Here is a 26,691-nt window from a genome sequence, read left to right on the forward strand (position 1 = left end):
ATGACCATCCAGAAGTTCCCAGTACAAAAGAAAAATATGGGGCTTAGTGAAGAGGATTAAACTGCTTCATCCATCAAAGGCAAAAAGAGAGTCATAAATCCGTGAACAATCCCAGAAGGCATCAGATGGACCCCACCATCCATCTTGGAACGTCAGAGAGGAGCGCATGTGGGTCTTTGAGATGCACCCCCATCACAGCCTCCTCTCACACTTGATCTGGATCCCGACAGCTACTCAAGCCACAGAGACCAACCATAAGATGATTTAACAAATCTGATTCTAAGAAGAACTTGAGAGCAAAATCAGCTTGATTGTTCCATTCGGAAGAAGCAAAGCCATGCTAAACTGTTGGTAGCTTGCATATAGCAGAAATAGCATCCAGGAGTCCATGGAGGAAATTTGTCCCCAGATGTGCCTAGTTTGACTATTACATTGTTTAATAAATATTCCACATGACCTGCCAGTGTTTTAAAATCAGGAAATTTCATGTAAGAAATACTGATTTCTGATTTTTCTTAAAAAAAAAAAAACTAAAATGAAATGGACATCCCTACAGAATGAGCCACAACCTGTCAGCAGAAGTGGAAAAGTGACACCCTTTGAAGAAGTGGAAAAGTGGCCAGGAGTCCACTGCACAGATTGATGTATTTGCCTGGACCCCAAAACAGGCAATGAGTCCACAATCCCTGAACCACTGGTGATATCAGTAAATGTAACAACTACACATTCCATTCTGCCCCAACTTGTTGAAGAGACTGACAGACATTTTCTTCCTTCCCTTTCTTTGAATTTTACTAGCCAAAAACAAAAGTCAACCAATAAAAAAATTTCATGTTTTTCCAAGAAAAAAAAACATACTGAGTGAGATTCAAGAAGGATAAATCTTTTACTGGGGGGTTACTAATGAGTCTTTTGAGTTCTCTTTGGAACAGGTAAGAGAATTCATCTGTTTGGAGGGGAGGATGGAAGGTGGGGAATGTGTCTTATTCTCTAGAAAATCTTCTCCTGAAGCCTGAATCTCTCTAACCAAAAGCAGAATGAGGGAGAAGAAGGAAATCTATGGAAACGTAAAATTTTCCTGTCATAAGAATAAATCCTAAAAGACAAATTTTTAGCTTCAACATAGAACGAAGTTATAGCTTTTTGACAAACGATGTTCTGGGTTGCCATGACAACCGGGCCTGTTAGAGGTGTACATAGAGAGGCCTGCCCATAAATCAGAACACTTTAGGAAGGGGTTAAAACAAATATTTCTAGACTATTCCCAAGCGGTAGTGCCAAAAATGTAATTATAGACATTTGTATCAGTCTGCCATAAAGCATGACAGCTCCAATTTTACAAAACGTTAATTAAAAAAATCTATTAAACCCATGTCCCTCTGAGAGAAATTAATATCACACCTAAGGTTGGGAATCAGTGCAACACGGAGGCTGTGAAAATTGGGATGGCAGAGTCAGAAAGAGAGGCTTAGAAGCAGACTACTCCATAAGCAGTTTAATGAAGAGTTTGTGCTAGATTCTGATCCTCCAGAGAAGAACCACTCAGATCCAGATGACAGTGCTGAGAGCTTTCTGGAAGCTTGAGAGAACTCCAAAAAGTAAAGATTTGGAGATGGAATTGGAAAAGAAAAGCTGATAGATGGAAGTTAAGCTCATGTGGAAACATGAGGATGAAGCACCTAAGAATCATTCAATCCAGGAAGACACGATAACAAGCAGTAACTTTCAATGAGGTCAGGAAAAATGAGAGTTAGCTTAAAATCAGACACTGAAAAAATGCTTCTCAAGTTAAAGGTCATGAGACTCCATTCCAAGGGTCACAAATTGGCAGCCTGAGGCCAAACTGAGTCCAGAGAGAAGTTCTCTCTGGCCTGCACAGTGTTCTTTTTAAAAATGTAGAGTGTTTGCCAACATTTAAAAATCAAGAGATTGGACATAACATTCTGAATTCTGCTCTTTAAAAAGCAGATGATTTGGCAGCAACAGGCCTAGATTGCTGTGTGGCCTGTAAGTGGAGCTGGGATAGAAAGCATAAACTCCATGAGGACAGGAATTCTCCTTGTTCAGTCCTTGTCCTGAGCAACAAGAATAGTGCAGGGCATGTTAGAGATGTAAAAGGTATTCGGGAAAGTTTGAATGGATGAGTGGACAGCAGCTGCCATCTTCCCTCTTTACATAAGACTCTCCTGAGGTCTCTTACCCAAAGTACTACCTGCCTAGCCCCTAAAGTCATCTGAGTTTTCCACTTTGCACTGTAAGATTTGTATTTAGTTGGGACATCATGACAGGAATTCCCCACAGAACCCTTTCTCATGGCCACATGTGCAGGCCACTGAAGCAAAATGACAATGCAGTAATATTCTTTAAGGACTTAAATCATCCAAAAACAAGCTTCCCTTGTAGGTTTGGCATCAACTTTCATCCTGCAGGCAGAAAGCAAAACTGTGAGACTTGCCACAAACCTCCTTCAGTGCTTGGAGCAGAGCAAGTAACACTGATAGATTTGATCATTCATTTGTTCATTCAACAAACACTGAACCACTTCTAAGTGTTACTGGCCATGTGATATGTCTCTTTAACCTTGATGGCCAGAGATTTAAATTTTTATTAAATGAATGAATGAGTAGTAGAAACCACTATAGACAAGAAATATATTGTGAATCTACTATGTGCCATATATATGTGTGTGTGTGTGTGTGTGTGTGTGTATAAAGTAATCCTCAACTTTTTTGTTTGAAATTCTTTCCCCTATTTTGTAGAAAAGGAAGCCTAGACTTGAGTCCATAGCATGGGTAGAACAGGAATTTGAGCTTAGGTATGCTTGGCAGCCACACTGCGTGCAATCCATTCTGCTACCAACCTCTCAGCTAAACTCTGTTCTCAAGAGGAGTGGGTTCAATAGTCACCTCCAAAAATAGTTTCAATTCTGATCCCTAGAGCATGGGAAGGTGATTTTATTTGGGAAAAATCTTTGCAAGTTAAATAAGGATCTCAAAATATCATCCTGGATGCAGGGTAGGCTCGGAATCCAGTGACCATTATTCCTTTAAGAGGAAGAGAAGACACAGAGATACAGGGAGGAGAAGGCTTTGTGAAGACAGAGATTGGAGTGAAGCATCTATAAGCCGCAGGACCCCAAGACTTGTCAGCAAACACCAGAGGCTGGAATAGAGGCAGGGAACCAACTTTCCCTCTGATCCACTAGGAGAAACCAAGCCCGCCAAGACCTCAACTTCAGACTTCTGGTCTCCACAACGATGACAAAATGCATTTCTGCTGTTGGAAGCCACTTAGTTTGTGGTAATTTGTTGGACCAGCCCTAGAAAACTAATACCTTATAATATTCCTGGTCCACAGGACTGGAGAAGTTCCCCCAGAAAACTCTGTACTGTTCATGGTGAGGACTGTGCTGCATTTGGGATCCTAAAGCTTTACTGATCATCTTTACCTCAGAAGCTCCCTATCTTTGATGAAGCCTTTCAGCCTGAGGTCCTACACAGCTGTATCCAGAAACTAGCTCAAACCTCAACAGAAGTGAACTCAGTTGAGAGCTACATATACTTCCTTTGCTTCTTTGCAAGCACAGCGTGTACCTCTGTCAGGAACGGTATGTGGTTCAGGGCTTTGGAGAAATTCAACTTAATGCAGCAAAAGAGGACCCATGCTCTCAGACCAGAGGATCAAATAAGGCTTGATACCACTATGTGAGGATGAAGTGAAGTGACGTGAAAATCGTTCAGTCGTGTCCTACCCTTTTCAACCCCATGGACTATATAGTCCATGGAATTCTCCAGGATAGAATACCGAAGTGGGTAGCTGTTTTCTTCTTCAGGGGATCTTCCCAACCCAGGAATAGAACCCAAGTTTCCCACATTACAGGCAGATTCTATAGAAGGTGTGAATTTTGTGTGAGCTGTTCTGGGGAAGCTTCTGGGAGAAAGAAGGGAATCTGTGCTGGGTCTTGAAGAAGGACAAGAGTGAGGATAATCATCATGTTGTTCTTGTTTTAGTCACTAAGTCCGACTCTTTTGTGACCCTTGGACTGTAGCCTGCCAGGTTCCTCTGTCCATGGAATTCTCCAGGCAAGAGTACAGGAGTGGGTTGCCATTCCTTCTCCAGGGGATCTTCTTGACACAGAGATTGAACCTGAATCTCCTGTATTTGCAGGCAGATTCTTTACTGCTGAGCCACCAACAATGGTATTATTTACTGAGCACCTGCAATAGGTCAAACACTGTCCTACTGACCTGCAATAAATTTCCCATGTATTTCTCCCAGTCACCCCACAAGCTAGACATTTACTTTCATCATTTTCTTGAGAGGAAATTTGAGACTCTGAGAAATAAATGCCAAGTTCAAGTTCACCCAGATAATAAGTGGGAGGACTCAACAGTTGAAAGTACAGGTGGTGGGAGAAAGAGGCTCCAACCAGGTGGAATGAGCATCTTGGGAAAGAGAAATAGAGGTGATAGAGGGGGAGGGGATGGCTGCAAAAACAGACTGGAGAGAGAATTACCTTTTGAGGAGATTGGTTTTGATCTACTTAGCTGTGTGAGTCCCTAGAGGTGTGAGAGGACAGAACCAACCAGCACAAGTCTGCATTTTGGGAGGAAAATGGTGCACTCAGGGATGAAAGCAAGAGGGTGAGAACACCCATTTGCTCCTCTCAAGGGTCTTATGGGAGGCAGGGGTGATGGGAGTGACAAACACAGAGCGGGTTTGACAGCCTGGGGGGCAAGACCTGGCTTGATTTTAGGACCGCCTTCAAGGGGTGAGGCCAAGGAAGCTGTCCTGGCTCACTCGGAAGTTGGGAAGGAAGAGTCAGCCACAGACCACAGTAGAGGGCACAGGGCAAGGGCTGCGTGGGCTGACGTGGTAGGCTCAGGTAAAAAAAAAAAAAGAAAAATCTGATCTTCCCTTGCCTCTGAGCCCCTCAGACTCCAGCGATGTCTGGTAAGCAGATGGTGCTACAGCTTCTGCCTTTCTCCCTGTCTCCAATGGATTCCCTTCAAGGGGAACTGCTTGGAGTTTAGAGAGTATATCTTTAATTAAACACATGAACAGTTTTCAATCCTCCAAAGGAAATAGAATATTCTAGGTTTAAATCAGGCAAGATGTGTCTTACACGCCCAGAACTCAGTACTAGGGCACAGGGCACCCCAAATACTACCTACATCTCAGATATGAAGCATCAAACCCAGTGTGAAAAACTTGGAGCTGGGAGCTCCGGGCTCAAGCGAGCCCTCTCAGAACTGTCTAGGGAGTCGCCGGTTCACAGCATCTTCCGAGTTTCTACTGACCTGCCCCTGCCTTCTCCAAAGAGCCATGCTGTCCTCCCTCCAGGTAACCCAAGAGGAAGAGACCAGCTGGGAATCTGGGGCCAACACACCAAGTAGTCAGGATCTAAGATACTCCCAACTCAGCACCCCGATCTCTGAAATAAGCATCTGGAAAAAGTGTCAACAAGCAGGGGACGGGACTGGAGGCAGAAAATCCAGGTTGGAATTCTGGCTTGGCCTCTGCTTCTGTGGGCTCACTGGGCAAAGTCACAGTTCCCTATGGTGGGATGTGCTGGGCCTGGCTGTCGTGTGCCTAGTCTGGGCAACAGCCAGCACGTGTGTCTCTTTGCTGGAGGGCCACCCTTGAGCTTCTGGAACCCACTTCTGTCTGTTGGGACCCTCAGCCAGTGATCAGGGGGACATGAAAATGAAAGCCTAACTTCCAAATCTCTGGGGGACAACTTACACTCAGGGGCTCCCCCTCCACAAGGCTTTGTCTGAAACCCTCTCCTGGGGGCCGCCTACCCTGTCCTGCCTTCCCCACTCCTCCCCTGGGCAGCCCGGAGACTCACCCTTCATCAATCACTCCCACGGGAATCCCCAAAGCAGGGTCGGCTTCCAGGAAACTCAACCAAAAGACCAGTATCTGTTCAAGGCCATTGTGCAGGAACAGATCTTAAAAGCAGCGAACAGAATAGTCAGCACAAGGGTCACAACAGGAAAAATCTGGCAAAAAGACGTGTTTTGTTTGGCTCGCGGAGACTTTAAAAAATGTGAAGAGCCTTGCCAACATTTAAAAATTGGGAGATTTCACACAAAACTCCAGATCTTCCCTTGCCTTGAAAAACCAGAAGGTTTGACGACCGTGAGCCTGCATTCCTGCACAACAACACTAGCTGGGGTGGGCTAGCTCTGCCCGTGCACGGGGCCACTCCACCTACTCATTCCCATGACCCATCTGGTCTCCTGAGTCAGTGGAGTTGGCAATCTACGGTATAGCCCATAGAAAGCATTCAGTAAAGTCTGTCGAATCTGAACAAGGATTTTTCTTGAAAACAATTCAACTCGAGGCTGGGGTGAAGAATTGTGTAAGAGGACACCTCGCTCTGCTCCACTCCAGCTCTTTCCTCAGGCCTGGCAAGGGACTTCCATAAACACTCTTCCGAAAGAAGCTGAATCGATGAGGAGAGCTGCCACCATAGGACATTTGTTTGACAGGGAACACAAAATGAAGTGAAATCAAGTCACTGGTAGTTTGGGGAGGCAGGCAAGGAAAGCAAAAACAGGTCTTAGCTTCAGATGTCGTTTTATGTTGCCATAAATAAAAGGATGGCTCCAGCTCAAAAATGACATTTTAAACATTTCAAAATGTTGACTTGCCCAGTTTGCACTTCTAAAAAAGAAACATGTATGGTTGAAGCCCTTTAAACCAATATAACTGGTAGTAGGTCATTTAAAGAACTAAATGTTCCCTTCAACTCTGGAGCCCAGTGGTCCAGCCAGGGGTGTGCAGGGCACTGTCAGATGGGCACTACGTTTTACAGAGAGATGGGAAGTGAAATCATCCTGTATATCACACAACTGGAGGTCAGATAAGACTGCGCCCATTGTATGACAGCACCCTGTGGACCCTCAATGTCAGGGAGCAAAAGTGATCAAGCTACACCCTGAAATCCACCTGTGCTCTGAAATCCACCCTTTCATTTGCATAAAGTCCATGCTCCTGGGGGCTGCTCCAGCACCAATGACTGAGCCTGGTCTGGTTGTAAGGCAGACACATCCCAGAAGACCAGGAACTCCTCGGATGGCCTTCTGTGGCTCACAGACACCCAGCAGCCCCAAATCCCCCAAATCTACCCCAAAGCTCTGCCAACACCTGCTTAGAGAGTGGCAATCGAGGGTGCTTCACCCAGGCTTTCTTCCCGCCCCATCCCCGCAAAGCACTGCTTGCTAGGCAGTCTGATGCTCCTGCAGCCTTCTCCGGCTTCTTCTCCATTTTCTCTCACACAAGAGTTTTTCCTGATTAAAAAATCCTTGCAGCTTTAATCCCCACTTGGCGCCCGCTTCTCCAAGGACACATTCTGCATTCAAAAATTCATCCTGCCTGTATTCTGAAAAGTCTGTATCCTCTACGCAATAATCAGAGGCTCCCAACTTTTGTGACTTTACAGGAATCCAAAGAAAAAAGTACTTAAGATGAGTATTCAAGGAACTGGATATGGAGTTAAGATAAAAAGAAGGAAGGGAAGACAGCTTCTCAGTAGTTCCCCCATTCTGACAATTTTCTACTGAGAAAACAGGCAGGGAGATCCCCAGAACACAACCAGCTCATGCCTCTCGGAAACACTCCCTGAGACTTTCCTGATTACCTGTCTTGCTCTGGAGTACCAGCCGTTAAACTGCCATTTGAGGACAAGATATACAGTCCGTTGGAGAACAGCTGACCAAGAAGTCCTTTGTGGCCACAATAGAGACCACAAGCCTATCATTCTGCATACCCCAGACCTCAGCATTTCCGACTGTCATTTTGTGGAAAGGCAGAAAAGGGAAGTTCACTGCCTGTATGAAAATGTAAATGTGCCTGACAACCAAGGAAAGAAAGAACACAGCCACACACACACACACACACACACTTATGCTGCTAAGAGGGTTAATGCTTTAACCTTCAGGCTGGTTATTTCATAATTCACAGCAAAATAGAAAAGGGAGACAAAATCAGCAACATCGTTTATAAGCCCTGGAAGTTTCCAAGCTGTCATAAATAAGGATGGAAGAACTTGCCAAGTCAGAAAGTTGGCCAAGTTTGAATCCACTCAATCCTTATATCTTGGAGCTCAGAATGGAACACCAACCTTTTGGGATTTGTAATAACTTCTTCTCAGCAAAACTTTTTGCTATTTATAAGGAAGTAAAAACAAAAAGCAAAAAATACAATACAGAAAGTTTTCTAAAGGAGCATTAAATCCCAGTGAGCAGTGGGGAGGTGATAATAGTATAATGTACTGGAATTAACTTCTCATTCAATCAAAGCTTAACTTATGTGATACACCTTTTCCATGTGTGTGTGTGGATGTGTGTGTGTGAGAGAGAGAATTATTATGTCTTTTCTTCCTTCCTTTCTCTGTTTCACTCACATACCATCTCACTTTTTAAATACATATTCCACCCAACCAATTGTAAATTTAAAATTTAACTGTTAAAATTAAAGAATAGATAAAACATAGCTGTGTGTGTTTATGTTGGTGGAAAGGCAGCCAGAGGAAAATAAAAAAGAGGAAGGAAAAGAAAAAAGAGAGACAAAATAGGTACCAAGAGCTGGGACACCTTTCACAAATTTATAGTGGGTCAAAAAGAATTAGAACCACCAAGGTGAAGAGCAGAGGCCTGACAGCTCTCTCAGAGTTTGCAGCTGGGGGTCCCTCAAGAGAACAAAAGAGCACTGTCCTCAGAGAGTGAGGGCCAGAAGCATGAATTCCTAGGCAGACAGATCTCATTTGTGGAACGTTGGACAAGTTAACTTTTCAAGTCTCTTTTCCCTCTTGTAAAGTATGCATGATAACAGTGTCAACATTGCAGACACTGTAACTGTAAAACCATGGCCCAGGAGGTCACGGAGGATATCTGTTTTGCTAACTGTGGTATCTTCCCAGTGCCTGGCTCATGTGTGATCTATAATTGATGATTAATACTTACTGGATTTTGAATAGGATCCGGCTAAGATAAAACAAGATAATGTATTAAAGAATTTATTGATACTTCCCTGGCGGCTCAGATGGTAAAGAATCTGCCTGCAATGTGGGAGATCTGGGTTCGATCCCTGGGTTGGGAAAATCCCCTGGAGAAAGGAAAGGCTACCCACTCCAGTATTCTGGCCTGGAGAATTCCATAGACAGAGGAACCTGGCAAGCTACAGTCCACAGGGTCTCAAAGAGTCAGACATAATTGAGTGACTTTCACTTTCACTTTTCACTTTCATACATAGATCGCAGTGGGGTGGTGCTACAGAAAAAGAATTCACCCCGGGTGGTTTCACATGAAGAGATGTAGGGATGATGTAAAGACATTTGGGCACGTTAAAGGGACAAACAAGAGGTGATGAGACATGGAGACTGACCACAGAGGGAAGTTTTTCCCAGAGGGTTGAAGGGACAAAGGAGTTCACCAGCATTCAGCTCAACAGTATTTAGAGCAAGAGGGCCATAGAGAGGTAGTTGGCCTCCCCCGAATCCAGGAGCCTAGGTAAATGCAGAGAGAAACGTGGCTCTGAGTGTAATATCTGAATAGCCTGAAGCACCCTCATAGATTACCTATTATTACTATTCAGCAATCCCTATTGTGTCTGAGCCTTTGTGACCCCACGGATGGCAGCCCACCAGGCTCCTCTGTCCATGGGATTTTTCAGGCAAGAATACTGGAGTGGGTTGCCATTTCCTCCTCCAGGGAATCTTCCTGACCTAGAGATTGAACCCAAGTCTCCTGAATCTCCTGCATTGCAGGTGAATTCTTTACCCACTGAGCCATCTGGGAAATAGACTATCTTAGTTCAGGATTCATAGTTCATGTTAAAAACCTAGAACTCCCCCAAAAGTCCAAACAGTGCTGGCACCTCTGTACTTCCCACCCAGCTCCAGGGTTTTCAGAGAAATTGTGTGAGCTTACCTGAAGCTGAATTCTAATCCATAAAGCAATCTAATCTACCTTTTTATTTATCAATTCAACAAGACTAATTACTGTAGGATGAGAACTAGTAGAAAGAGATGGAAGAGAGGCAAACCAACACAAAAGAGGCTTTGCCCTTCTTCCTTCAAAACGCAGTAAAAATTTCAAAAGAAGAGAGTGAGAGAATTGTCTGTTCATTAGTTTATGGTTGAGCAGAGATTTTGATTCAGTAAACACAGGCCCCGGGGTCTGTGGTATGTGAGATGGGACTTGACCAAATGACTGGAAAATTAGCATGTGCCCTTGGCAGTCTCTCTCAGTCACTGGCTGCAGACAGGACATTCAAGGACAGGAGCAGCGACATGACCGTGCGGCTCAGAGGCCAGAAACTGCTCAGCCATCTCCAACACCTTGTCCCAAAGTCCAGGTCCTCTCCATGGAGATAGCAGGGTGTGTTCTCAAGCAAACCTCCCCTTCACGTCCCCGACCCACCTCTTCACTGAAGTGGTTTCTCTACCTTCACGTATCCTCACTGGAGAGCTGGGCTTAGTCGCTCAGCCATGTACAACTCTTTGTGACCCCATGGACTGTAGCCTGGCAGACCCCTCCATGGAATTCTCCAGGCAAGAATACCGGAGTGGGTTGCCGTGCCCTCCTCCAGGGCATCTTCCCAACCCAAGGATCGAACCCAGGTCTCCCGCACTGCAGGCAGATTCTTTACCATCTGAACTACTAGAGAAGCCCCAAAACACTGGAGTGGGTAGCCTATCCCTTCTCCAGGGGAACTTCCCAACCCAGGAATCAAACTGGGGTCTCCTGCATTGCAGAAGATTCTTCACCAGCTAAGCTACCAGGGAAGCCCAAGTGACTGCCTCATATGAATAGGAAGTGCTCCAGATTCAGAGCAATAAGAAAACTCACTTCGGAACAATCAAAATCAACAAATCCATCTTCAGGCACAATGGAAAAAAGGCAAACACACTCTGAGTTTTCAACAGCTAATTAGCAATGGATACATACTGGATGTAACTTCTGTTTTATAAGGTGAAATTTAGAAAGCAAGTGTCAAGTTCACTACAGTGCCACGTACTGTCAAGTCAAGACTGGCAAGGACTTTGTGAGCGGCATGAATTACTGAGGGAGACGGGTGGGGGGGGGGGGGCTGTTTACTGGGATAGAGCCTCTCCTGTGACTTCAATTAACCTTACTGTTCTGCATCTGGACAACAAGAATCTCCGAGTTAGCCTGTGTGTGCTCAGTCACTTCAGTCATGTCTGACTCTCTGCTATCTTATGGACTGTAGCCGACCGGGCTCCTCTGCCCATGGAATTTCTCAGGCAAGAATACTTGAGTGGGTTGCCATGCCCTCCTCCAGGGGGTCTTCTGGACCCAAGAATTGAACCCACATCTCCTATGTTTCAGGCAGATTCTTTACCCACTGAGCCACCTGGGAAGCCCCCCAGAGTTAGTCTACCTGAATTCAAATCCTGCATTCCCCCTCATTAGCTAGGTAACTTGGAACAAGCCCCTCATCATTCTGTTCCTCAGTTTCCTAACCTTTCCAATGGGAGCAATATTAGCATCTGCCTCATAGACTGTTAAAAGAACCATGAAGCACTTAAAATAGTGCTTGGCACACAGTTGGAAACCAATACCTATTTGCCTGATACCTGTTTATCATTGGGTCTACCTTTTAGATCCAATGATAAACACTGCTTTTAAAAGTGTTAGAAAAGGCAGTAACAACTGTAAAAATACTTTAAATTATGTGCTGGTAAAACTTCAGTGCCACTTACTTAAAATGATTTAATAAGAAAAAAAAAGCCCCAAATTACAAAATATTTTTAAATAAATGAAATGTCATTACCCCAAGTGTGACCAACTGTATTGCCTGCTATAGCTATTATGAAAAACTACATCAGGAATCAGAAAACCCATTGTCTGTAAACACTTGTTTCTAAAGGAACTTGAAACAAGTTTTTCCTTTCAAACAATCTCTTAGCCAATTCTTGTGTTATTTTTATCCTTAGCCAAAGATTTTCAAATATATAATTCAAAAGGTAAAGATAATGGAGGAACCCCTTCAAATGACGAAAATTTCTGACTTAATGAAGTGAGAACAAAAGAAGAAAACCATATTTGGGATATGACCTTCAATGCTTTTCTTCCAGAATCCTCAAGCTGCAGAGCATCACTTGAACTCACTGAATAATCATAATACAAGTCCAAACTACAGCTTCCCATGTGGCTCAAATGGTATGCCTGCAACGCTGGAGACCCTGGGTTGGGAAGATCCCCTGGAGAAGGGCATGGCTACCCACTCCAGTATTCTCACCTAGAGAATTCCATGGACAGAGGAGCCTGGAAGGCTACACTCAATGGGATCGCAAAGAGTCAGACACGACTGAGTAACACACACACAGGCCCAGTCGAATAGGACTAGGAGACGAGGGGACCGCGGAGATGCTTGTTGCAGGGGCCGGGGTGGGGGGGCGGTCCCACAGGCCTCTTCCTATCCCCTTTCCTCCTAACCATACCCTGCCCCCCTACACACAAGGAAATGCCTGGGCTTGGGTCACTTTGAGAAAACAGTCCTTTGTCCTACACAGGTCTCCGTTTCCCTATCTGTAAAGGCCATAGTCAGGAGAATTAAGGCAGAGACCGAAAACTGGCAGCCTGGGAGTAGTCCTGGAATGTTTTACATGGTCAGCACCCTCGTTCTGCAAAGGCATGAATTTGTAGCTGCTCTTTAAGAATTAGAACATTTTGCAATTAAAAAAAAAAAAAGTCTGCACAGCTGACATCTTTTGGTAAATAAAGGATCTGGCAGCACTGAGATCCCAGTTCCATAGGAACACAACTGACTAGTGCTGAGAACTGGCTGCCACCTATGTGCTATGAAGAAAACAAAAGTAGGCTAAGGATACAGGATGTGATTACTTTCCAGGTGGCGCTAGTGGTAAAGAACCCGCCTGCTCCATCCAGGGTCAAAAGGATTCCCTGGAGGAGGGCATGGCAACCCACTCCAGTATTCTTGCCTGGAGAATTCCATGTATGGAGGAGCCTTGCAGGCTAAAATCTAGAGGGTCACAAAGAGTCGAACACAACTGAAGTAACTTAGCATGCATGTATTAGCATGCAGCATGCATGCATGCAGGCCCAAACAGATCATGACCTCTTATTCTATCAAAATCAAATCTGACTGTGATCAGTATGCAAAAAATCACCTGGGCAGGGAGAGGAATCTAGGAAGAGATTTAGGAGAACCCCTGAGAAAGCTCCTGCTTGGACCACATCCAAAACGACCCAGGGAGGGAAACGCCCCCTTCGTGAGGACTCTATTATTGGCACCCATGCAATTGCTGAATGACCCATACATGCAAGTGAGTCTGTGAACCCAGGGCATTTATGGAGGCACACTCAAGCACAGTGCAAACCCATGTACTTTCAAGTATTATTATTAGTGATACCCAGTACTTCTCCCCACGCCAAGTACATCATCTAGGTCTCATAGGAGCCCAGTGGGGAGACACTGCTCCCATTATCCTCATCTCTTGAGGAATGAGGTCATGAAGTAGTTTCCCAAGGTCATTTAGTCTGCGGGCAGAGCTGGAATTCAAATTCGCTAAGTCTGCATCCAGTGCCTACCACCTCAGATTACCACACAACTTTCAAATTACCATCAAAACCCATTCTCAGCTCAGCACATTTAAAAGTGCCTTAGAAAAAACACAAGTCACCAGCACTAAACAGGTTCTTTGAAGGCGGTCGGCATACTTGGCTCAATAAGTATGTATGACATCAGGTCACATTGTTTTTCCAATTCCTAAGTCGTTGATTTAGAGTGAAAACACTTACAAGGTTACAAGAAAGTGAAAGCAATCTCAAGTGAATCAAAGCTGGGGACCTTGATTTTAGGTCCTATCTGAAAAGGGGAAAATGAGAAGAGACAGTGGGGCCAGGCAGGAAACGGAGACCAAAGGGGTGTGAAGTATGGGCACCACGTTCACAGTTAAGATTCAAGATGGTACCTTATCTCTGTGCCCACTTGTCTTCCTCCCTGTCTCCCTCCCTCCTTCATAGCACAAGTTATCAGGTTCATTTGACCACAAAGTCAGTTAGAACGGAGGGACAGAGCACTGAAAATACCTCCTGTAGGAAGGTGAGTCATTCCAAAGGACTTTCCCACGGGATGTTACGTTTCATCTTTTTAATCCCTTAAACTTCTTGCTGTTTTTTAGGATTGCCTTTTAGCCAATGAAAATATATCTGATGCAAGAATCAATAAACCGTAAATGTGCAACTCACACTGATTGAAATTTAAAAAACCTTTTTTAGAAGAGATTTATTTCAGAATCTCCAGGGGCTTTGGGACTCCCCCACACTCCAGTGACATTTCTCACACTTTCTTCTAACACCTTTAGTTTTGAACACCACCAACGACACATGAGGTGATGGTATGTATTTGAATAAGGTGAGGGGTGGAAATATACAAGTCCCTACAGAGAATGCAAGACACATGGAGATGAATTACAAAACTTTATTGACTTGTTAAAAACATGAATGAATTCAGCAAGTACATTTATGGTCTATCCACATTGTTAAAACAGTACTTAAAAATAAAATAAAAATGATTATCCATTATTTACAGGAAATGTGGAAAAATGACTTTAAGACCTGGAACATTATGGGGAACAAAACAGGGCATGAGAATGATTCACAGGCTGCCTATATGGATTACAGCAAATGGATTTAAACATGACATGAGTGAAACTCAAAGATCTGTCTTTCTCTGGAGTCTCCTGCTATTTTTTTCCATTTCTCTCTCTCCCTTTTTTTTTCTTTTGTATTTTCAGCGTCACTGAGGTATAATCAACAAAGAAAATTGTAAGATGTTGAAAGTGTACAGTGTGACAATTTGAAATACATATACAATGTGAATAGAACCTCTTGCTATTTTATATTTGTTTATAGAAGCTCCATTCATAAATGGATGGTGGTGAATTGTAAAGGTGGTGAAAATCTCTGTTCTTTCCTTTACCTCTCACATGCTTATTTTTCTGTGAAACTAAGACTCCTGACATACCAGCGTCAAGCCATCTTGGGTACGTACCAATGACCAGCCTGAGGCTCCAAACCACATTAGCCTGTATTAAACTCAGGGTGATCTCACTGTCAAAATTAGATGGCTGGGAGGTCCCTTTGTCCCTGAAGACCAAAACAAGGAAATGGGCTAACTTTTGAGTTGAAAACTGCCTCCTCTGACAACTGTTTTCATATCACTTTCTGGATTAGGAAGTCTCTTAACTTAATTCAGCCTGGCAGCACCCCACAGAAAATTGTATCCTTGCCCTGTTCAGCAGGGTCCTTAACCTTCCCAGGTATCCTTGAACAGACCTGTCATGGTTTATAGGCACTGTAGGTATGTGAACATAGCAGAACGCACTTAATGGAATGGCTACTTCTGCCCTAGTTTCCCCGGAATACAGTCTGCTGAGTAGCACAAGCCTGGGGGTCCGCTGACCTTCACCAGCGGGGAACGGCACAGCCCACGTGGCTGAATGCAGCAACCCTGTGAAGACCCTGGAGTTTACGGAATCTATTACCTGGAGTCTGGACAAAAGAAGATGAAATGAGCTTCTATTGTAGTGGGAGGAAATTAGATGAAAACCAAGGGAGGGGGCACTAGACAGAAAGCAATGGAGCAAGTGAAAGCATAAATCATCTTGGAGAGCTAGAGAAGAGTTAATACTGGTCCCAGTTTAGTGCTTCGATTCCATTTTGCAAAGAAAAAAAAAAGTGTGTGCAAAGTAACCAAATAAAAATAAACTCTCTGTCATGGAGTCAATTTAGAGTGTTGGAGAGAGAGGAAAAAAAATCAGAGATTTTAACAGAATCAAGGAAAAAAAAGAGGAGAGAAAAAGCAGGAGAGCTTGCATCATGCTGGCCCTCACCCCTGGCCTGAATTCATGGCTGTACTCCTTGAGTTGTTTACTCATCCAATGGCTGAATCCTGATGGCCTCTGGTCAATGTTGGGGGGTGGGGTGTAAGCCGGGTGAAGGGTGGGAGGGAGAGTTCAGAGCCAAAAGTGAATCCTGGGTTCTGCATTGCAGGCTTGGGGCTGGGATTGTTCATGCCTCATTTCTATTCCTTACTCTTGGAAAGAAGATTCAGTGGGTCAAAATGAAACCAGTGCCTGCTGCAGACCAGGAGAGAAAACCCATGAATGCATGAAAGTATGTGGAGATTCATTCCTGCTGTTAAGAGACTGATCTCCTTTAGTCTCAGACTGATGTATCATGCAATGACAGTGGGAGTTTATTCCTCTCTCTCTCAGCTTCCTGGGAGGGTCTCAGTGGGACCTGAATCAAGATACAGGACCTGAGACACACCTCTTGAAGAGGACACACCTGCTTTGCATTCACCAACGGGCTGTATCAGTACATTAAGGAAAACCGACTAAGTGGGGCCATGTGCTTTCCCATCTGAATCTGTGCTTTCCCATCTCTCACTGGATACAGTGAAAGAACAATGATCTTGCTTTAAGACCAGAGTAACAAACTGGCAGCCCACAGACATGTTTTGTTGGCCTACATAACGTTTTAAAAATAACTGAGCCAACTTTTTAAAAATAGAGACATTTCACATAAAAAATCCAGGTTTCAAGTTTCTCTTAAAGAATCAGAAGGTTTGGAAATCTGGACCGTCATTCCTGGGAGGCAGGAGTTGGCTGGTCTGGGTGACAGCCGCCCCTCTGGAGGGGATGGTGTTCACTCAGCTGGCCCACGTTGCTCACTTAGGATACCTGCCTGGCACTAAAATGCCACATCCTTATTGGAGGATGATGGACTTGATCTCAGCAAAACTGCTGCCTTTCTTTTTATAATGCTGGAAAAATGCATTCTATATCACTTTAGGATGCTCAAAAAGATTTCTTACAGTGGACATCAAAAGCAAAGAATGAGAGGGGTGGTCTGGTGCACAGAAATGAGAAGTTGGGTTACTGATGGAGGTCTTCAGAGATTTAAGAAAAAAATGAAAAATAAAGAACACAAGAGCAACTGAAACCATTTTCTAATAGCCTGATGTTTTCATTGTTCCCTAGGAGATGTCAACTGCTCTTTGATTCAATTGCCTTATCTGTCCACTTTTCTCCATTTTCTCCAAAAATCTAGCTGCAACTCTTTTAGCTATTGAGGACAAATATTCTTTTTTTTTTGCTTCTTAGAGTCTGGGATACTTATAAAATAGTCCTTAGAGAGTTTATTGCCTTTTTATGACTCCACGGAATAACATAAAAACTTTAAAAAAAAATGCACCAAATGGCCGATATTTAAGAACCCTGACTGTCCCGACAGCCTGTGACAGGCTCTCAGTTTGAATATCATTTTTCTTTTAGGGGGTCAGGATTTCTGCAATAGCTGGCCTTTTTGTAAATTGACACCTTTGGGAAAGATCAAAATCTAAGTAGTGACAGGAACTGTCATTCAACAGTGGGCAAGAAAATGGGAATTCAGAGAATATTCAGACCTCTCCCTGCCCAGGGTCAGCTGCCCGCACACTCAAAAGCCCTTTGGGAAACACAACTTCTGAGAACAACAGCCTGTTTCTGCCTTGGAGGAACCACCCTTCTTTCAGGCGTGGATACTGAGCAGCCAAGTCAAATGCTGTAATCCATAGGACTCTGTGAAATGCCCACGTCAAGCAGTAACACATTTCGTGGCTAATGTAAAAGATACAGTACAAAGTATTCATCTTGGAAAATCTATTTATATCAAATGGTGCCTATATGGATCCCAGTTTGTTGAGATTAATGCCTTGGTTACACAGAATTCAAAACAATGTTTCTGAATATGTTGGACCAGTTAAAAATCTATAAAACCTTAAAGCTGAACTGCAAAACTGGAGTAACTATCCCTCCCGCCTCCACCGAAAGGGCTTTTTTAAAATGTCAGTAAGTTTCTAATTCAGCTGTGACATCTATGGGCAGGTGTGAACAGTCAGAGCCAACTGTGTTTTCAAACAAGATGCTCCGGGCCTGGCTCTGAAGTTCCCCCAACAGGAAAGGTGTGAGGCAGGCAGGAGCAGCCAGACCTCACAGGGATCCCATCCCGCCTGGTGCACACTCAGCCAAGTGCATGCAAAGGTCACTGTGATGGCCACGTGCGTGAGACGGGTGTCCATGTAAGACTAAGGCAGGGATGCAGGATTCTGTAACTCGAAGGCTGCCCCCGCAGCACTGAAGCTGGACATTATAAAGCACGTATTCATTAGCGACCTGCCACCTGTGTGCTGCTGGGGTCAGGAAGAGCTGTCCGGCTCGGGAAAACCCAGCGGAGTGGAGTATGTTGCAGAGGACTACCCTTCTTAGAATGTGGTCTCCTGCTCACAGCAGGCCAGCCATTCGGCTCGCGGGCCTTTTCAGAGCAAAAAGCTACAGTTCTGTCACGGGAACAGCATGAGATGCTGCGGCCCTCTCACTCGGAAAACTTCTAAAAAGCGGGTGGATCACAGAGGTCAAATAAAAGGGCATATGCACCATATGTATATATTTTACTTCTTTCCGATTTTTCTGAAACTATGCCTGACCAAAATCCACAGCCCCTGACCAATTAGCCTGTTTCTTTTCATTTTTCATTTCTTTTTTTGTCTGCTGATAACCTTTAAGGAAAGCATTATTGGTGATTACATTGACTCTGGACCTTAACAGCCAGTGAAGGAAAGAAACTCCCAAGGATATCCCCAAGTCTCCACAGCAAAGGAGCATATGCCCTTAACTTTTTTAGTCACTGCTTTCTAGGTGGAAAAGTGAAACTTTCTGAATTCAGTACAGATTAAACAACAGAAAACAGTGCTAAAATTCATGTTAAATGGAGATTACACTGTTTAGTGTGTACTTATACCTGTTCCTACATGTAGATTTGTTTTAAAACTTTGCAGTTCACCTTTAATAAACAGCAACATTGAAAATCAATACATTTCCAGTAGGGTCAAACAGCACACACCTTTCTGAAGAGAAGCACAATCCAACAGTATTTCAATTCAACTTTGTATTTGAATGATCGTGAGAACAAAAGAGACGCATTAATTTGTTTTCTTGACTTTCTTAGCTGCCTGTGAGCTGTCTCTGCATTGGTGTCCCCAATCCACAGTTCACAGCACCTGCGGGCTTCATGCGGTACCTCCTGCAAATACCACCCACATCTACCAGGAAATCCCAGGTAAGTGGCACTTCCCAGGAAAGGTCAATGCCGGCCCCCAGAGTCCAGCTTACAAGGCGGCATCAACCAACAAGCACCACAGCCCCCTTCTCTGTCTTTTCCTGTATTTCAGTTACCCATCCAGTGGAATCTTATGAAACAAAACAAAACCTAAAAGAAACACAAAATAAAACATAAGTCATGCTCAAAAGAAAAATCAATGGAAAATAACATGCAAGTACAATCACTTTTAAAAGAACATAATAAACATCAAAACTGAGACACAACATGGAATATGCCTGAAAACATAAAGATAATGTCATTACAAAACCGGAATCAGGAGAAAATGGGATTCTCAGTATCGTCCAGCTTAGCTTTAGACTTAAAACTGACTTTACAGGGCACGGGAAACGCAGGAAAGAGATGCAAAGGATTCCCGCACACAGTTCCACCCACAGCTGTCTCAGATGTTAACACCTTAATTTAAGGAGCAGAAATCTGTGCACAGTAAAAGATGACCCCTCAATAATTTTTATATATAAGGAAAAAAAATCCGAATAATAGATATCTACCCAAATTCTAATTTTCTTTTCCTACCTATAAAACCAAATTATTTCTAAAATAATTAATTAATTACTCAGCCAGATCAGAGAACTGGCTGACTTCACCTGGAGAAATATTGAGCTCATGTGAGGATTTAGATTCTTTTTTAGGGATCCTACTATTAATTGTGTGTGTGTGCATGTGTGTGTGCGTGTGTGTGCACGCACGTGCTCAGGCATGTCTGATTCTTTGTGACCCCATGGACTGCAGCCTTCTAGGCTCCTCTGTCCATGGAATTTTCCAGGCAAGAACACTGTAGTGGATTGCTATTTCCCTCTCCAGGGGACCAACCTGACCCAAGGATCGAGCCCTTATCTCTTTCATCTTCTCCAATGGCAGGCAGATTCTTTACCACTGTGCCACCTGGGAATCTCAATTAATTAACTGCATATATTTAATTAAGTACCATACCATATCTATGGCACATATATAGAATCTACTATATAAAATATGGTATATAGCATATAGCATGAAGTATATTTGTATGTATATACATTACATATACAATTTAAGACATGTAGTATCTAGTACACATAATATATAAAACATATATAATACTTAATGTCAACTAATTCTGCACACATCTACTGAGCACCAACCAAACAGTAGACACTGTAATACATGATGCAAAAATAAGGAAACTGGAGTTCCTTGACTTCAAATACTTCACTGACTCCAGATGGAGAAAGAAGAGGGAATCACTTGCACAGTAAATCTACTTTGTGCCAGGCTATCTGCCAAGCTCTTTGCTTAAATTAAAGTCACTATAACCTTAGGAGATAGGTTCTATTGTTATACCCACTTAACAGGTGAGAAAACTGAGGCCCAAAGACTGAGCAGCCTCTCAAGTTCTGACAGCTAGTGTGGGACAGAACTCAAATTCCCACCCAGAACCTCTGGTGCTGTGGCTGCCCCACCATGACCTGAGAAGTGATAAGCTTTTTCCAAACTTGCCTGTGAAAACCCAGCAGGAACAGCGAAGGTTTTACTACATAGAATTCTGTGAGTAAATTGCATGAATCTTCATCAGCTTCATAAGTGACAGAATAGATGATGTCATAGTAGAAACCCCCAAGATGCTTCCAAGACGTTTTCAAGTTTAGCTTTGGAAGACACTTCTAAGCCCAACCCTCCAGACTCTCGATTTTCCTCAACCTGGTGTCTGGTCTGCCAAGTGCTGCTGTCATCTGCCTCCAGAGCTGTAATTACCATCACCAAGCTGTATGATCATTTACGACAACACTAAGAAAGTCTATGGAGCTTAATTTCCATGGCATTTCTCTCTGCTGCCCTTCCAAGTCTCAGGAAAAGAACTAGGGACAAACGCCAAACATCGTTTATGGATTTAATCACCCACAGAGCACTGAGAATTTAGGAAGCACACAGGGATGCTGATTAAGTCTCCTTCATAGCTGTCTCTAGTCTCTTTCTAAAAACCCAGCCTCCAGGCAAACACAGGCAGCACTCGTTGAAGAGTGCCCTATGGCACACAGCTCGAGAACACCGAATGAACTAACCTTAGCTACTCTTTCAGGTTTCAAGAGGGTGGATCTCAAATTCCTTCCCATTGAAACAGTGGGATTAACAGGAGGATGTCAAGTTTGCCAATAAAAGCAAGAAAAGCTTGGAGATACAAACAGAAGACATCACCCTCAAACAAAATCTTTGTAGATTCGATATACCAGTTTCTCTGAACATGCAATTTTAAAGCGTTTACTTGATTAAAATAACAACAGATTAAACTGCTAATGCAAACCTTATTTCCACCGGGTTTATGGTATTGGGTTGGCCCAAAAGTTTGTTCATGTTTTTCCATAACATTTGATGGAAAAACCCAAACAAACTTTTGGGCCAACCCCATACAAGAACTGGAAGAGTCTACTGATGTCAGAGTGTTTAATTGGAACCAGGATGCTCTTCCAATTTGCTTCTATTTGCCACTTTCCTCTGCCATGCATCTCCCCAACACGCACTACAGGCTCTTCTTCTTTTTTTTTTTTTACATTTTTCAGACATAGAGAATAGGCTTATGGACATGCAGAGAGGGGAGGAGAGGGTGAGATGTATGGAAAAAGTAACAAGGAAACTTACATTACCATATGTAAAATAGATAACAATAGGAATTTGCTGTCTGGCTCAGGAAACTTAAACAGGGGCTCTGTATCCATCTAGAGGGGTGGGATGGGGAGGGAGACGGGAGGGAGGTTCAAAGGAGGGGATATATGTATACCTATGGCTGATTCATGTTGAGGTTTGTCAGAAAACAACAAAATTCTGTAAAGCAATTATCCTTCAATAAAAAATTAAATTTAAAAAATGAAAAAAAACAATAATGTAAGGCTCTTTTATTTATTAAAATTGGGAGAAACAATTTGCTGGACTAGATGAAAGCTCTTTTAGACTGCCATTTGCTCCGGCTGCAACAGCATCTGCCTCATTTAAGTTGATGTCATGTCCCTCTGTAACCTTCTTCTGCTCTGCCTTTTGTGATGTGTCCTCAAAGACAAACATCTCAGTTCCACACACCCATGCAAGAAAAGCAAGTAAAGCCACCCTAAAATACACACTTTATGTCTTTCTTGATGAAAAACCAGCTTGTTATAATGATAAGCAGTATGTAATGTCTGCGTGAAAAGCATGGCTTACACCACCCCTCACCTCAAGCAAGGCAAGTTAGTCTCCTTCCCATATACTTGAAACTCACACATACCACTGATACACTTAAGATACACCACCAACTCATGAAAAATTAGTTTCATTTAAAACTTGACTTCCTTAAGAAAATGCATCCAACGCTTCATGTTTCCAAAGGGTTGATGGTAAATTTCAATTAGGACCCCAATTGAGCCACCAGGATCTAATGACTTGTGCCCTCTCATGTTATAAGAAACCCCCAAAAAGGGCCACAAAATGATATAAAACAATAGATCATTATTTTCTCCTAGTGAGGGGGAAAGTTTTTAGACCACAACAAATGGCTGAACATCTTGTGGGTTTAGCAGCCAAACGAGCTGTCTAGCTTCTGAGTCTGAAATATAGATATTTTGACAATGTGACATTCTGAAGCGTTTGCAGAATTCCGATGGTGCACGGTAGTTATCGTGACAACAGCTCCTTTATCAAAAACAACTTTAGAAAAACTGCCACCGCTGCTTACACTTAGCTGAGCTAAATAAGAACAAGGATAAAGCAGGTGCTGAATGAGAAATGTGATGTCAAGTTGAAAGCAGAGAAGAAAAACCCGGATGGGTCTCTGCTATTTGCTGATTCTGGATCCATTTATCGACCTCTTCAAAGAGAAGGACCAGGGGGCTGAAGGTCAGTGAGGCACCGTGCTTTCTGTACCATTGGCTTCTGACCCATTTAGATTTCTTTACATTCAAACATGCACACATTTTTCCTCCTATTACTCAGAAGCAATCAGCCATAAAATGGCAAGGATCTGCAGTACATTTAAATTAACAGCAATTTATCTGAAGCAAAAAGGAAAACTGCTGAGTTGAAAGGATGCTAAGGGAACGGAAGAAAGATGCAGCTGCAATCTAAAAAAGCAGATCTTATCGCATTTGTTATTGGAGAAGCAGAAAAGTGCCAGCTTGGTGTCTGCAGGGCACAGCGCCACCTTGAAGACAGCAAGGTGCCCAGGGGTGCCAGAATGGCAGCTCACCTTCATTGGAAAGCAAAGCAAACATCGCCGGAGCCTTGTGGGAAACGTTTACCGGGTAAAAATCAGAGAATCTCCTGTGTTCTTATAGGACTAGGTGTCCAGGAAATGGTGGGGGTAAAATGCTTTCCTTCAGTTAGACTTGAGCTAGGTGCAATTTTGTTTTATTTTAGCACTTGGGCTGAAACCCTGATTGTCCTTACTTGACATCTCTGTAAAACATCTAGTATCAGTTGGTTGTTGCATCAACTAGCCTTTGCTTTTGTGCCTTTTCAATTATATTTTATAGGTGAGTCACTCAGCCCACATGGCTGTTGTGATATGTCCATGGTCACCCAGGAACAGAATGAGAGCTGAAATATAAACTCAGAACTTCTGGATGGTCAGTCCCTCTTCTTAAATGGTATCACCTGCAACTGTGGCAAAAAATTTCCCAACAGTTAAACTTAGATCCTTATCTGCACTCATTCCAAAAGCTGCTTAACCATCCTTCAAACACCCCGTTTTCCTTCCCAAGGATGTTCCTTTTGTCTACACACCATCACACCTCCTAAGATCACCTTCTAACAAGCAAGCCTTCACCATTCTCAAAGATCCAGCATAAAAGCCATATCCTTCGAGTAATTAGTTCACTCTCTCTTAACTTCTACAGCATTCTCTTCCATTCACTAACATGTTCTTCTTTTGTACTTTTGCTAAACTTCTGTATGTTTTCTGTTTACTTTCCTGCATCCTAGACTTTAAGCACAGGAGGGTAGAGAGAACATATCTCTACATCTTCTATGCCCTACTTGCCTCTCATGCTACCAAGGATAGCATGCATTCTAAGCCACAGCATAGTAATGTCTAAAACTTTTATTGAACTTTGATAGACTTGAGAACAGAACCAAAATGGAAAGGAGGGGAGAGACAATACAGTATAGGGTCTGCTGCTTCTCGCTGCTAACTGGGTTAATCAAATCACTTCAAAGCTTCCTGTATAAAATCACACATTTGGTCAGAAGTGTATGGAAGGTTGCAGAGTTAAGACACAAGAGCACCCAGTGAGTGCCTCCTGAAGCATTTTTAGCTCTTGGGGGAAAAGTACTAGACTTGGTTCATTCTAATTCTCATGATGATCAGAATTATGGGGTGTGGATGTGGGGAAAAGAAAGCTGTTGCCCATTTGTTAGCTGAAGACCAAAAACTAAAATAAATGGCTAAGGTCAGCAAGGCTTTTAAAGCTCAGGTTTGACTTCATAAAATGAAGTTGAGTTATGAGCTGAAAATTAAAGCAGGAAACACAAAGTTCTTGGCAAAGCCTGAATGTGTAAGGAAAACCAAAGCTCTTGCACAATTAAAATTCAATGATTTGAAGGAGGATGTGATCTGATCAGCAGGGCCTGATGAAAAGTGTTCAAGACCACAAGCACCATCACATCAGGGATTTCACATAGGATGGGAGGCACATCCAAAGACCAAGGCCATTCCAATTATCTGTGGAATAACCTAAATATGCCATAAGCAGAGTAGGAAAGAAAAAAAAGTTTATGGTTTAAGGGGCATTAAATACTCAAAAGGCTTGTACTGCAAACACAGTGAAATACCCAAATCAGTCTATTATCTTCCTGTGGGTTGTGCCTTGCCTTCTGACTTAGGACAATAAATATACACTGCAAAATCTATAGGGTAACTCTTTGTAAGGTGAAATGAGATCTTCCTAAAGACACTATTTCATGATTCTCAGACCAGAGGCTTATCAATGACTCAGACATTCAATACATAAGCATGGCATTGTCAATTTCATTATAGAAGACCACATACTTGCTGCTGCCAATATAGATTTGTGTCTAGATTTGTTTTTGCCAAAATACTCCAGACAATGATTCTTCTTAGGATATGAATCCAGAGTACGACAACGTAGTATCCAAACAGAAAACAAATGACATAAAACCTGTTGCTCAATTAACCTATAAATTCAGAAACCTGCAAGAACCTCAAACATACAGAAAGGAAGTTGCGCAGCTCTGCTCAGTCATGGGTAAAACTGAGGCCCACAGACCAAAATGGATCTGGAAATAAACTTCAAGAAAAGTAAATAATGCATAAAATAAGCAAGAGAAAACTAGTGGACGTGGGGCAGCCAGAGCTGGTCTGATGTTGATGATGATGGTGATGATGGGGTGGTGATGATCATAGAGAAGATAACGATGGTGGTGATGACAGTGGCGGTGATAATGAAGATGAAAGTAGGAGATGGAAAAAGGAGGAGCAGGAGGAAGTGGAGAACTTAGAGGTAAAGTACTGCTGTTGATGTACTTGGGAGACCTCAAGCATGTAGACAGGGAAGCCCCAATTATTGGAGAGTGAACACAGATATAATAAGGCCTCAGAGTAGAACTATGACCCCATGTCTAAATTCAAGCTGATCCTTCAAAGAAGAGAGTAGGTAAAAGTAAAATTTGTCCTGGACCACCACTTTTTGATTAGGCATTCCCAGACATGCTTCAGCAACAGAGTCTGAAAATTATTAACACTTAGGATGCCTGCTAAGAAAGCAGCTATCAGGGGTCTTTGGAGTGCCCAGTGTCCCTGCCTATTACTGCAAAGCAGGAAAGTCAGATCCACTAATGGTTCCAATGAAGCAGAGAGGAAGGTCAAACAAATTACTTTCTCTTGAATAGAAGTACCTCATAAATCTCATCTCCATTCAATTAGCAGAGTGCACAAGATAATGAAACCTCAGCTAAGCACCAAATATTCCAGAAGGCAAAACAAAGAGAAGTGAGGTTGATGATCTCTACTATCTGACTACAATAAACATGAATTATCCAAATCCACCTGAGAACAGGCTCAAAACACAAAGGCCTTTGAGCTATCTGGAAATGGACATCTTGGGAGGTGGGCTGCATTCGATGATCTGGTGCAGACAAAGTGAAATTGCCAAGGGCCACATCCTGAGGGCTTAACTCTTGCTCTTCAAGGAGTCCAGTTACTGTGGGCACTCCCCCACCCTGGGATGCTTCCCTCTCTCATATGTTGCCTCCATACCACCTCCTCCTCACTGCCCAGCCCCCACAAGCAAGGACATGACTGTCAGCTGCCCAGGGACCTGCTCCCAGACTATAGTTCTACCTCCATGGCTGCTTCAGGCACATTCAGGAAGCTGCCTGCCTTCCAGATTCTCGTCTGGCCTCAGCCATTTACGCAGAAAAGTGTGTGTGACCGAGTTTAGAAACAGGAGACTCTCATGGGGCAGGAAGGAGGTCCTCCACCTAAACGTGCCCTTTTTCTCTGGGACCTTTT

The 26,691-nt window shown here is 43.2% G+C and overlaps 1 protein-coding gene across 8 annotated transcripts in view; it reads right to left on the reverse strand.

The window, feature by feature from the left end:
• NTRK2 (neurotrophic receptor tyrosine kinase 2) overlaps nucleotides 1-26,691 on the reverse strand; it is a 388,291-nt gene that overhangs the window by 205,641 nt on the left and 155,959 nt on the right. The window contains exon 14 of one of the 8 annotated variants that reach the window (XM_043927533.1): nucleotides 14,465-19,310. The exons of the other annotated variants lie outside the window; for them this stretch is intronic. Coding sequence (XP_043783468.1) covers nucleotides 19,273-19,310 — 38 coding nt within the window. The 3' untranslated portion in view covers nucleotides 14,465-19,272. Of the gene's footprint in view, nucleotides 1-14,464; nucleotides 19,311-26,691 lie in introns of those variants that run through there. 8 annotated transcript variants of the gene reach the window in all.

Source organism: Cervus elaphus, chromosome 16 (genome assembly GCF_910594005.1).
Source record: "Cervus elaphus chromosome 16, mCerEla1.1, whole genome shotgun sequence".
Taxonomy (NCBI): domain Eukaryota; kingdom Metazoa; phylum Chordata; class Mammalia; order Artiodactyla; family Cervidae; genus Cervus; species Cervus elaphus.